Here is a 14646-nt window from a genome sequence, read left to right on the forward strand (position 1 = left end):
AATTACAATCGACAAAAACATAGATCATCATAAGGCATAGTAAACTGTGTCTTTCACATGGTGCTCAGTAACCTGAATATAAGATTTATTGGTTTACTGGCAAGAATAAAACCTACTTAAAAACTCTGAATCTTGTTTTGTTATTAGACAAAAATGATTCCTCATCTCTACATTAAACTGAAGAATCACCCAAAAGATGGAGCAGACTGAATTTTTCTTCAGAATTATTGCTGGAGAAAATATCTGCAACATGCCCTTATTTATGAGCAAGTTCTCAATTCTGTATCTCATCTATATTCTTTACATAGAGCACAGTGTCCTGTCCAATAATTCATTTACGTACACATTAAACAAAGTACTACATGGAGTACACACAACGATGCTGACTTAGAATTACCTCATTCCTTCTTTCTTACAAATGCTGCTCAAACGCTCCACCCATGAAGCTTTTCGTGACCATGAATGAATGACAGAACAGCCACTTTTGACTATAAAAGATAGACTGACTTTTTTTTGCTGTGCCAAATATAAAATAACATATTTAAGTCGCTAAAATCGGGGTCATTGTATTCCTCTACTTCTGTGTACAGAGAACGAGTTATAAATTAGACTTGTACACCGAATTGAAGAAGTTAAGACATGTATTGACTATTACTCAACTCGGATACATGATACTTCGCACCAGTGGTACTGCTTTTGTAATTAATTTGTTTTTTAAAAAAGAGCAGCTACTGTTTATTTCTTTTCTAATCTTTAAAAAAATCTGATGAATTATGCTTTCATAAATAAGGTATCATTTTTATCACTTCATTTACATGTGACATACTATGCACACCATACCTGCCAGAGTTGTAGCAATACATTTACTCAGATTTGTTGTTCAAATATATATAAAATATTCTATTGAGATTTGTCAACTGTCTTTACGACAAAGCTCAAAGACAAAACAGTACTTACACAACATAAAGAAAAGTCTGTTTTCAAAAAACAAACGAAAGTATTTTCCACACAACTGTGCATATAAAGTCCAAAATGTTTGCAATATCACGGCCATTCCCGACTGAGGGCGCTACCACCTGGGGGCGCTACCACCAGGGGGCGCTACCGCCTGCGACTGTGCCTCGTCCTCGCAGACTGGAATTGGAAGTACCAGAGAGTCATGGGAAGGTTTTGGCAGCCCATGTAGGTGACACGGAGTTCGTGTGGGGTAAGGAAGGGGAGGGTGTCACAGGGGGCGCCAAACAGAGTGGTGTTTGCTGCATTCCATGAACTTTCAAACATGAGAGGTGTCGACGTCAGGTTCTCCTGGTAGTCCTGCTCGGAAGATGTGAAACAAGTGAAGAAATAACAGATAAAAATCAAGTTTTAGGACTTTTGGCACAGATTACAGAGCAGATGCCCTACAATATCTTACATTCTCAATAAATACTTGACCTGTCTTTTTATCAAGTCTACATAAAATATATATAAAAAAAAGACAAGTTAAACTTCAACATATTATGTAAAATTTGAATGTGAATATGTAAGAGGACATAAACTTCCCGATAATATAAATGTAACTTTCAGTATACTGCTGAACTATGTTATAATTAACTTAAATCAATGACAGTGTTAGCCAGAGTTAATTCTTATCAACATTTTGTGGCATCGGAACAAGGTAAGACAAAAGTGACTCAAAAAGTATGTCACAAAATCACACCCAAGCAGGGTATAAAAAGAGTTACAAATGCTCTTCACCAAGCATTTCGGAGCTGATGTTCTCTTAGTCTAGTTGGGCTCACTAATACATGCTAAACAAAGTTGATATATTGGTATGCGAATATTTGGAAGGATTTAAACAAGTATTTTGCCTACAACTTGAATGCTTGGTAAATGTGCATTCCCCTACATGGCATGTTTGATTGGTACCTAGTGTGTGATGGAAGCTGCAGAACCAAATAAAATTATGATAATATGCACAATAATGTGTAATCCCACTAAGAAATTTTGACATATGTTGTGGTCAAAGTTTGTTAACATACTGACCCTATAGATGTCGTCCACACACATCGTGGTGTGGTTGGAGTTGACCCACTGGCTGGTCAGCTCACTGTTCCATGAATACTCCAGACTCCCTCCGCTGGTGAAGATGACCACATTCGGGTGGTGCTGGTCAGGGGCGGACTCCAGGGCACTGACCAGTCGTCCGGAGAAGCTCTGGTCAGCAATGATATAGACTTGTCTTGCACTGCAGTCTGCAATGTCATGGAGGAACTCAGCCACAGTGTACTGTTCATTTTCATCAGCCTGCAAGGGTACAAACCAACCAAAAATGTCATCAATAAACTGAAAAAAACCCCCCATAATTCATCAATACCTCTCGTCTTTTATAAGAGCAAAATTCCAATTAGAGTAAACAAAGAATATTTTCTAATTGAAATATTTAGATCTAATGATGTCTGGACAACTTTCAATGATCACTGGAAACAGAAGCATAAAATGAATTTAATCCAGATTGCATAAACTGACCACCCCATGGATACATCACATGGAACTCCTAAGGCTCAGGATTGGATCATTTGAATGACACTCTACAAGTCTTTGACGTTTAATAGGATGTCATCGTAGTTAATTCAGGTAATACAGATAATGAAATATTTTTATGCTAACATGCATGGGTGTGAATCGTGACTTTTAATCTAACATTAGGGTCAGATGAGTTCAAATTTTAGGGTTCCTTTTTAGAGGCATGGTGTAATATTGATAATAAAATGGTTTTCTTTGTCCAGGGTAGCCTCTTTAGTGTTGCCACTGCTCTAACAGAGGGCCTGCCATTATAACCCGAGCGTTGCCAGGTACCCATTTATACACCTGGGTCGAGAGGGACATGATGGGTAAATTACATCTCATCCAAGGACGTAAGCACTTGATGGGATTCTAACTCGGGACCGTCAATCAAAAGTTGAGAGTCCTATCCACTATCTCAAAAGTGACCCAGTAGTCTGGTAGTTAGGTGACACAACATTTGCTCCTGCGACAATTGCTCCAGTCTTAATTTCTACAAGGACTTACGGTTAGGGTTAGTTTGATATTAGAACGAGATTAAGAGTTATGTTTGTGGATAAAATTCATGTTTGACCTAGCGTGCAGATATTTTATGAGAGCAATAGTCGCAGCAGGAAATGTCATGGAACTCGTGGTTAGGTGAAGCATTATTCCGACTGTTGCTCGTGTAAAGATATCAAGCAAGGACTAGAAAAGAGAGAAATACACTATGTACACATTGTACATGATTTATACATTATTATCGTCATTTTTATTACCAGCAAACTATCATTATTATCATTATCTTAATCTATCATCATCAAAGTGTCTGACTCACGATGCCATCTTGATCCAGGTCCCATAGCAGCATTGTTCCATCCGCTAGGGTGGGGCTGTTGAGGTAGATAACCAAACTCTCCACACAGTATGGATTCCTGCACAGTGCGCTAAGGTGATTCTGAATGGCTATCTTGTGGGTGGCCGGATATGAGTGACGTAGTCCCTCCTCGTCGATGTTTTCTGCATAATATATGTGATTCAAGATAGACCATCACTATCACAGAATCTTTCACAGTAGCTCTCTGCAGACAGGAGTAAATCTGTTGATCTAAATACTAAGTAATACGGGCCAGCTTTAGATTGATATTCCACCAAATAGGGATGCCAACCTTATAAACAGCATTGCAGTTTTTTTTTTTTTTTTTTTTTTTTTGACGGCTGAAAGGGTGAATTCATTTTTTGTTGGAAAAACAGTATTTTTACCGTTCTTGCTATAAATATGTGCTCTTATAACATTTGGGGGAAAATGACACTTTCTATTAAACCTACAGTATTTTGGCATTAAAAAAGTACAAAATACCGTAAAAAGAAGATGACAGCTCTTCGCCAAGCCAGCGAACTCTTCATCCTGTCTCTGTCTGTCTGATCATTGACTAGTACCAATTACTATTGGCCCCACCCTCCACGGGGTTCCTCTTTCGGAAACATTACAACAAAGAAGGCATGGGTTGGATGCGGTCTGTTTTGGTTACCATGGTAATGAGGAAGTGATGTTGGTAAATACCTAGCACGCTGCCTGTATCAGCAAAGAACGTCTTGATGCTGGGCCGCCTGAATCCATTTTTGCGGAGGGCGGTGTACATGTCCCGGATGTTGTCTGCCTGAGTCTGCTGACTAATTTGGCGACTCCAACCACCCGAAATGAGAACAGCTTGGTCACAGATTTCATACACTTTGCATCTCGCTTTTACCTAGAGGTGATAAATAACAAAAAATGACAGAAATTTGTCAATTATTGTCCACATATTTCATACATCGTGCATCTTGCTTTCAATCTGATCATTAGAAATAACATCAAGTGACAGAACTTTGCCAGTTATTGTCACAGACATCTATATGCACATCAGTCATCACTGAGATCTATACCGCTTTAAATCACAAGCTGGTTTACTAGAATACGGTTTGTATCAAGAGTTCACACGTCACACTCAATGATTATTATCAATATTGTTGTCAATATCAGCAATATCATTCTCACATTGATATAGGCTCTCTTATCATCATAATGATTACCATCAGTACCTTGACGTGTTAAAGCCCCTTTGTTAGATATTACAACCACTGTCAATATCATCAGTAGCGTCAATTATATCATTGATTTGGGTGGTTTCAAACTTGACGAATTGATGCATTCTGCGTTCTGTGTTAGACACTTTGTCACCATGGCTACTGTTTTGTCACAACTGATTCTCTCATCGGTGAGCAAATAACGATAAAATCACGTTTCTGAGAAAATGACTTCGCAACTATATATCCCCACTTGTCGTTATTGGAAGTTTTTGAGTATGTGTGTGTGTGTGTGTATGTGTGTAATTTTAGAAGACAATAATTATTCAACTTTAAGATCCCCACTCGTCACTACTGGAAGTTTTTGAGTGTGTGTGTGTGTGTGTGTGTGTGTGTGTGTGACACTGTGCTTTAAGAAGACAATTATTCCACTTTAAGGATTTAAGCGATTCCACTTAATTTTCTGTGAAAAACATAAATTTAACGAACATTTGGATGCTTTGTGAAGCAATGACGTCACCACCTCATCTATTGTGGTTGTGATAAATACCACTTTTTTAATGAAAACGTGAGAAACTTTAACATTCACAAAAACCACACACACACACAAAGATATGAGTTTCTTACGTCGTGTCCCGCACCCACCTTGAGCGAGGGCAGCTCGCACCGTCTCGTGTTCTTGTTCAGCTCACAGTTCATCGAGTAGTTAGCAGTGTGTGTGCGCTGGGTGGGGCACGGTCCGAATCCTAGGATGGCGTCCTCTCGGCATACCAACTGCTGCTCTCGCATCTGAATGGGAGAAGAGGATGGAAGGGCGGGGGGGGGGGGGGGGGGGGGGGGGTCAGGTGGATGGGATAGGTGGGAGGGTAAGAGAAGGGTAGGCAAGGTAAATATATGAAAATTGATTTGTTTCATGAAGAGTTTGATTTACATAAAATTCTCTAAACACAAACAAAACAAGTTGTGTGAGAATACACGCAAAATTCAATGTACTTCGAAAGAACGAGTGTGTGAAAGAGAGAGAGGGAGAGAGAGGGACAAAATACAAGAAGTAGGGACGCATTTAGGATGCTAATAAAGGTTGCGGTGTTTTAAGTGTGTATTTCCGTCGATAGTGTTCGATTTTTTCAATTTCCAGTGTATAATCCATTGCGTCAGCAAGATCTACCGCAAAGGAAGGACAGCATTGAAAACTGAGAGCAAAAACAAAGTGTTCTTGAACAACTGCTGTATGATCACATTCATCAACCAGCGATATATTTCAACCCATACTCTTGCGGCTTCCTTGATTTGTGTATTTGTTTTCAAAACAACTCTATTTTGAAAATAGGGGTAAAACGAGCCTTCGAGTGCATATATCTCACAAAACGGCTATTTCCATCGTTGAATGCAGTCATTTGAAATTTAAATGAAGCCGAAATAATTGTAGCACCCTATCGAGGTATGCACCCACCTCATCACAAAGTGACCGACAAGTAGACTTATGTTTCGCATGGACGGCATTCACGGGGACTTCAAAGGTAACGAGAAAAATGTTTCACTGGGGCATAAAATTACCGAGATGTGAGTTTAAACGCGGCGTAAGGCAGTCAGAATAACAGTCAAATTCTTGTCGATAGCATCCTAGTTCGATATTAAGTGATGCTCTACCTATATCAGCGGCTTCTTTTTCCCCACAACGTGACGAAATTGAAAAGCAGAGAGAGGTACAAAGGATAATCGTTACAGTCCTTAATTTCACAGTTGGGTGATTGAGTCGGATTGCGAAAACTGTATTAGTTTCTTTGAAAATGTTTGTGGGATTTCGTTATTTCCTGTTGCGGCTACTTCTTTCGGCCAGACGAAACCTGGCGCTGCCCATTTCGTTCTCCATCCCGAAAGAAAATTGAAAACCTGAAAACGCGCGATAAAACGCAAGAACGCGCACCAACCGGAGTCACACTCAGGAGCATGCAGGAGGTATTTGTTACTCTGTCAATTCTAAGAGCGTTTCCATCTGTTAGAAAAAGGTACTTTTGAATTGAAACAGTTCCATTTTTGTAGCGGCGATCGACAAGAATCAGAGGTTAAACGTCTCTGTTCTTAACACCCTGCATAGAGCACGCTGCGCTCTACACAAGCGCCACAATAGCGACAATAGGTCGACGTCAAGCCGTAGCTATAGCACGGCACACATCAAAGAGCGGGCCGCTCTCGGGCGGCCCTTTTCCTTTGATCTGCGCTCACCGCTGTTTTGTTACTTCGCCTTCTTCTTCTGCTATTTAAACTGCCCTTCTTCACAATATCCACGCTCAATTGATTCCAAAGAATACAGAATTGCATTACCACTATTCATTCTAATATGCTCACAAATGCGGTGAGTTTGCTCCCCAGTCTAGCGAGATTTCTTTGGCAGCACAATAGCGGAGAAGGGTCTCTGTGGAGCAGCTATCTTACGCCCAATAAAAGCCGCCTCTTTCAAGTCGACTGCCCAGACTCGTACCTTTCGCATCAATTTCTCCTTCGTTCATGATAAAAAAGGACTTCATCACAAAATGCCCTTGAAACTATTCTCATATAGTATTTAATCGGGATGATTTTTTGCCTATCTATGCGATCAACTTTCCTCGCTTGCCGTTCCATGTTTTCAGAGTCAACAAAAACAGTCGTCTCATTGCTCAAGGGACGGCTTCATAATTGTCGTTTTTCCCAGAGCTGTATAATGAGAAGTTAAAAGAGATTGTCCGATCATGCAGCCCTCGAGAAATAGACACCTCTTACTCAAGACTGATGTAGGGGCCTATCAATACTTCATAATATTCACAATTCCACATTATTTGGAATAGAATCCCCCGGGCGGTTGACACCCGTTCTCAGAAATATTATTTCAAGATGAGCTTTCGCAGGGTTAAACGGCACAAGTTCTGTTTTAATTTCAGTGCTTTAACGTGAGTGAAACGTGACGTGAATTTCGTTCTCACTCCACACGAGAACAGACCTGCAAGTTCAATTCTTAATCATTCGTAATCTTCCACTAATTATAGCTTAAACAGAACTTGCATAAAGCAAATGAATCGACGCGTCGATTTGCTGGATATTCTAGCATCTCAAAAATGTTGCATTCCTGACAGAAGATTACACAACCTGACAATGATTTTACATCCTTCTGTTGGCATGTCTACCCAATACGATATGGAAATAAGTTGTTTATTTAAATATTATTAAGGATGAACAACCTCTTTCTCTGTTTGTTTGTTTGTTTGTTTGTTTGTTTTCTAGAGGAACAGTTTGTAGATTTTTCATTGCGTGATACTGTTTTGGTAAAAGACACGTGTTGCACCAACATCATTCGAGCCACTGGACAGAGTTTAAATCCTTTGTGTTAGAAATGAAAATGCTTATCAACACTTTGTATATTGGGACATTTATCAACAAATTTCATGGAATTTACTAGAGCACAGAATCACAATCATTTCCGCTTCCTAAATACAATTTATCTTCTTCATTTATGAAACAGTATGATCATTTCATCTTCATTAGATTCTTCCTATTCAATATGATGGCTCACAATCTCTATCGCTGAACTCATCATCAGCGGCGTGACATCAAAGGATAATTTCTGTCGAACAATTTGTGACTAATCAGTCCCATCATATCTACCGCTACCCTTCACAATGGAGCAATAAAACGAATTTCTGCTGCATATTTCCCTAAATCTAATCATCATTATTAATCCCAGATGTATGGAGGAAAAGACCTTTATTTTTTTCTTGTTTTTGTTTCATTCTTGTGTGAGCCTTTTCCACTCTTCTACCGCCAGATATGATAGTTGTAATCATGCTATCTCCATGTAATTGTGGTGCACTGGAATATCTTCAGATAAGATTGGGTGCATGCAGGACAAACTCTAAAAGGGAAGCCAGAATCGTGAATTCCTCTAAATTTGCTGCGATATTGATCAACTCATCGAACCAAAAATTAATTTTCAAATCATTGTTCACAGTATCAAAAGAATGTCTATATCATCTCGTCTTCTTTTCTGAGCGCAAAACTTGAGTCATTTATTCATTTAATATCCACTACGAAGACATTTTAGATATCTTTTTTTTTTTGCTAACAAAAACGCGTATATGAAAGAGGTTCGGCATGTGGGAATGTCCTCCTTAATATATAAATATGTACTTGTCTAAATATGTTGACGGAGTACATGCTTAACTCCTAAATGAACACCTCATTTAAAAAGTAATGGCAAAATCACTGAAACATTGTGAGTTCGTGCATATTATACCCATTGATGCATGCACCAAGAAAAAAAGAGAGAAAAAAAAAAACCAGAGCTTTGTGAAAATGAACAGTGTCATCATGGTAGGCCTACTGCCTTACGCCTTGGTATTTTCACTTCCGTTCTTTAATGATATGAACATAACCATAATAATACTAGTAATAAAGATGATTTATCATGATAATGATAAAGATAACAATGATAATGATGTAGAGTTGAAGACAGTGGTTGCAAAGATGAATGTTGAAAACACACTGCGTTTCCATCTGGTCATCTCCCTTACAAAAGAATTCTAGAATTGAAAATCGTAAAACAAAACGAAATTCGTGAAATGACGCTATTATAGAAAGGATCGTCGCCACCTTCTTCTTCAAAGCTGTCCGAGTAATGCTGGGTTTTGTCACCAACTTTACGTAATCTTGTTTACAAACACTCCTCCTACACAGCTTCTCTTTGCCTTCTCCGAAACTCAAGAGCCATCACGAAGGTTGGATGCATTGCCTCCTTTTTAAGGCTCTTCAACACGCGCAAGTTAGAGGAAAAATGGGTCATAAACTCCTTCAATCTTTGAAATTCCCTAAATGAACTCGGCAAGTCACGTGACTGAGGTGGTTAGGGTTGAATAGTCGAGCTCTAAATGGGAGGAGTCACAAAGGCTACTTTAGACAAACCTGGGCGCATAATAAAAGTTGCGAGGTGTGAATTAATCCCTTTGATGGTTGCTCATGAATGCCGGGAAATAAAGCGGGTTTATTGAAGGTTTTAAGCCGAAATATAAAACATTACGGTCCGGCGTGCGTGCTCCAAACAGCCATTTGTTTCCCTGAGATAGTCGGCGTGTACGTCAGGGTGTTCAGGAGAAAAGGAAATCGGTAGAAGATGACAAAAGTCAATTGGTCCACTGTACATGCACGTTGTTTATACCACCATAGATTCCACGAAAACCGCCAACTTCAAAAACTCTGTGTTGAATCTCGCCGACAACGTTGGTGGAAGTAGGATGTTACAGTACGTGTTTCACGCTTTATCATATCATTGACATAGATTTTTAAAATGTGATCTATCTAATACGACGTACACTGTACTCCACTTACAATGTTTCACAATGTTTATATGTGAATATGAATACAGTGTAAAATTACGCAAACAGTAAGGTAGTGGTTTCATAAAAGCTTTGGCTCAAAGTTGGTCATCGCATCGACCATGAACAAACCTAAAACTAGCCACCAATCATTGCCAATGTACTTAGGTACTCATAGCACTATGTGCAAATAAGCTCTTTCATATGTGGTGAAGAACATCTTTAAACATCCTTCAATTTAGGGGCTTTGGGGCCCCTGGGAGCCTCCCCATGAAGGTATAATGCCCATTTGCATATTAAGATCCTATCCCTCTAGGGATGCTATCTGTCAAATTTAGTGAAAAATCTGCCATGGGGTTCTCAAGAGGAATCTGAATTTTTTTTTCATTAACGTTCGACGGACGCTGGACGATGAATGATCGTAATTACCAATACCTCACTTGAGCATTTGGCTTATGCAGGTGAGCTACAACTGGGACTGAAATCTAGAAAGCAATGGATGTTACATTTTCACACATTTCAGTGAAACAAGGACAACAGGAAAAAACTAGAAATGTCGCTATGGCGACTGGTATGCCTCCGATATAATGCATGATTCTCCTAATAGGTCTAAATAGTATTGTGGACAATGTGTGATTACATTTTCACAAAATTGGCAAAATATCAAAATGACAAGTTTGTCACAAATGTGTTGAATGTTCACCTTCCTTGACCTAGGTTTAATTGGATGAATAGGAGAGCATGTATTTGGGGATTTAAGGACTTTAACTTGACTTTGACCAATTTAACATGCATTGAGTAATTTTCAAGGTACCGGTATGGAGAAAAAGTGCAATTTCTGTATTGATGTAAATTGTTACCATTTTCATCTGGCCTTTAACCCTAAAATTCATAAGATAATCACTTTCAGGTAGAACATGCATAAATATGTAGTAAGTTTCAAGATAACTTGAGCCACTTCCGAGATATGGAGGAAAAAGTTAGTTCAGCACTATCACTTGATCTCTGACCTTTTGACCTTTGAGGCAAAAAAAAAAAGAAAAAGAAAAAAAAAAACTTCCCAGAGAATTTCTATTTGGTTACACATGCATACACCAAGTGTAAAAAAAAAAGTAATCCTGCTGGCAATGCATAAACATGAGGGAAATAGTAAAATTTTGAAGTGTTGCACTTGACCTTTGACCCCTGACCTTTGACCCCATGAACCCTACATTCTCTAGATAATCACTGCCAGTCAGTACATATGTATATACTATGTTCCATGAACATACCTTGAACAATTTTCCAAGGTGCGGAGAAAAAAAAAGAAGTTTTAATATTTTTACTTGACCTTTGGACCTTTGACCGTTGACCTCATGACCCAAACTTTCACCAGAGCATCTGAATTGGGTAGAACATGTATACCCTAAGTTTCAAGAAAATATCTTCAGGCATTGCATAGATATGGTGGAAATAGTGAAATTTTATGTATTTGACCTTGACCGTTTGACCTTTGACCTTGAGCATGTGCACCAAAAAGTTGATAGGCACAACTTCACCCCCTAATACAGTACATGCCAAGTTTCATTACGATACCTCAACAGGTTTTGATAGTTACCTTGTCCACAAAATTCATTACGGACGGACGGAAGGACGGACGGACAACCCGAAAACATAATGCCTCCGGCACCACTTCGTGGCGGAGGCATAAGAAACTCATGCAAATAAAGTGTGAGCTCACAGCCTCAAAAATCTCTCATCGATCTAAGAACTAATCTTCAATTAGGCCCTAGTATCCCTGTTCATCATGAAGTAAAAAGAAATGTGCATCCTTTGCACAAAATTTCTAGCTTTGTTGCAATGATCTGGCAATTATGACTTGTATTATGCATAGGGGCCAACAAGTTGTAGTTGCTAACTAATCGACCTAAAATATGATCTTGAGATAGATGTAATGTAAAACGAATGGGAGATATTTGAGTAGATGATACTACATCTGCTAATTTGCATAATAGGTGCGGCCGATATCAATATTCGGTGAATATACATGTGGGACTTAAAATATCACTACTTCTTTATTTTGAGTCCATTTTCACTGAAACTTGAACCATTCGGTGTGTCTGTTTTACACTATTCTACAGTCAACATGAACATTCATGTCGTGTTATAACACTCAAAGTGTAATGACCTTTACTTTGTAACGGTAATTGTACTTGACATCATGTTATAAGGACTATAGAACTGGAATTATACTGATGGATATATCTTCTTTGCCCTATAATTCACGTTGAATGAAAAGCGTGTTATATTCAGATTATTACTTTATCTCGTCTCCAATTATGGAGCTCGCATTCCCAAGAGGAAGGAAAGTATACGAACCTCGTCGAACGGAGCGTAGACTAATGGCAGGAAATTAATGTCACATCGCCGACGTCCACTTCGAGGCCATAGTCGATTTCGACAGCGCTGTTTCTCAGCTAGTTGGAGACATTCGCCGCTAGCTAGGTAAAACAGAGACAAACAAAAAAGAGATACAAAGGAAACAAAGTCAAGTCGAATTCATAGAGAATATCGTCAAAATTTCATTTGTAGCTACGCATAATGTACTCCATGTCTGTATCGTTCACACTGGTGATACCGGTACAATGTACTCACTATAGATTAAATGCATGAAACGCTATGAACCAAATTAATCTAATGCTGTTATTTCACTTTTTAGGTTCGACATCGTAGTTTAGTTGATTTTTGTAATAGAAGTATAGTCAGTCGGACTAGTAAAAGTGCTAGTATTAGAATCAGGCTACAATATGACAGTAGTGAACTGTTGAAATTTATGTTGAAACTGACATGCCGATCAGACAAGGTATCTTTACCATCGATCTCCTCACAACTTTCAAGTTGGTTTGCAGAACGTGCATCAAAATGTTATTGGTCGATGATTCAGAAACTCCAGTAATCCCCATCCTCTCTTACAAAGTCATCATTGCTAAATAAAGTTGTAAGTAGTGCAGTTTGTTCTTCGTTAATTCATGACGGAAACAAATATAATTATTATAATTTTTTTTTTGGTCCAAGCGATTACTTGCAGCACCACCGCCACATCTAATTGAAAGCGGTTGTCATGACTGTTCGCGGAAAGTACAATTTATGAAGTTTTGAAATTCTTTAACTGCCAAATTCTCTGCCAGATTTTAATGAAACCTGAATTGTCTTGCTATGTGGACTTGAGGTTTGCCTTATTTACTAAAGTCATTTTCAATATTACTACTTTTTCTAGTTACTAGTTTTTTTCAATTATTATTAGTTTTACACTTCTAAATTAATTCTCCGTCGCACATGTGTGTGTGAAATAAAAGCGCAAACGTGAACGATTAACGATAATATGCAGACGAATATAAAAGTTCTCCAAACAATGGGCGAGGTCTTTACTCTGACAAGTAACATATGAAAAAAAAAACTGTTAACGTATAGACGAAGTACTTCATTCACTTCTGTTTCAATTCTGAATTACCAGAAAAAGATAAAGCCGATATACAAGACCACCATAATCAACCATCGTCTATTGATATCACAGGCTAAGTTTTCTTTCACTATGCTAATAAAAACCGTATTTCCTGACTATCACAAAATGGTGGCTTAGCTAATAATCTGATATTCCTCATTTGTGTGCTTAAAATTACTTTAACTGCACTTTGTTGTTGTTGTTTTCACAGCAAATGCAACTGATTACTTTACACATTTAACAAACATACTGTTACAGTGACACAATAACTGCTATTTTGGTGTCAATGCAAGGCATTGCGGCAAATGACTTTGAAAAACATGTTGACTTTTGTTAGTGTTAATCATATTTATTTGTCCGATCTTGGTCAAACTCTGGCTGAGTCGCTCATTTTGATTTCTTCCATTTCAGAGAGGAGTTTCCTCTTTGAAACCAAAAACAGTGTTTCTTCACAGAGGACGAAAACCATCAGACCGAGAAGGGGGAAGACAAACTATTTAGATGACACGAGACTGGTGTTTGTAAGAAGGACTATATGAGTTGAATACGCATTCCGCAGCGTATCTTGGTAGGAATTCTATCGCTGAAATCATGAAGCTTGTAGCTTCATGCTGAAATGTTCCTCGTTACCAGTTCACTCTTATTCTCGGCCACACATCGGATACTTGTTACAACGGCCACGGCCTATTAATGACGTCAAACGAAGTGCGTGTGCGTGATTTATGGGGCGAAGCGCATCATATTCGCGACCTATCTGGCCCACTGCTATATTACCATGATTTCAATTAGGATCGTCGAAGAACAAAGGAATCTTGTGTCGAAATATATATATCCCAAATAGGCAGCTGGATGACAGTATTGACAGAAACCCACAAAATAGTTCAAATACTTTGGTTGACTTCTTTTATTACAGACTGTGTTTTAATGTTTTAATAGGATATTGCAAATGATATAAATATCCCTTCTGCAAGTAGATGGGAGAAGTGATATATGGCTGAAGAAATGAAAAATCGGGGTCTTCCACGTACAGCTACTCACAAATGTAAGATTCATTATCAGAACAGCGCGTTCTTTCTTTAGGATCAACAGACCCAAGACAATAACTGAATGGCCATTAGTTTCCATAATGCCCCGATTATGATATCACCCAGCAATAATAATCCCTCGACGATAACGGCACATCTCAGATGTACAATCATACGATTATTCGAATGAAGCAAAGTTCACTAATGT

At 38.6% G+C, this 14646-nt stretch overlaps 1 protein-coding gene across 1 annotated transcript in view; it reads right to left on the reverse strand.

Annotated features, from left to right (window-relative positions):
- Nucleotides 1-1101: 1101 nt before the first annotated feature.
- LOC139716712 (uncharacterized) overlaps nucleotides 1102-14646 on the reverse strand; it is a 38076-nt gene continuing 24531 nt past the window's right edge. The window contains exons 2-7 of the mRNA XM_071628240.1: nucleotides 12291-12412; nucleotides 5236-5379; nucleotides 4088-4274; nucleotides 3362-3543; nucleotides 2026-2286; nucleotides 1102-1314 (exon numbers count right to left, since the gene is read on the reverse strand). Coding sequence (XP_071484341.1) covers nucleotides 1102-1314; nucleotides 2026-2286; nucleotides 3362-3543; nucleotides 4088-4274; nucleotides 5236-5379; nucleotides 12291-12412 — 1109 coding nt within the window. The remainder of the gene's footprint in view (nucleotides 1315-2025; nucleotides 2287-3361; nucleotides 3544-4087; nucleotides 4275-5235; nucleotides 5380-12290; nucleotides 12413-14646) is intronic.

Source organism: Diadema antillarum, unplaced genomic scaffold (genome assembly GCF_040938485.1).
Source record: "Diadema antillarum isolate AM-2024a unplaced genomic scaffold, OU_Dant_1.0 scf00000069, whole genome shotgun sequence".
NCBI classification, from domain to species: domain Eukaryota; kingdom Metazoa; phylum Echinodermata; class Echinoidea; order Diadematoida; family Diadematidae; genus Diadema; species Diadema antillarum.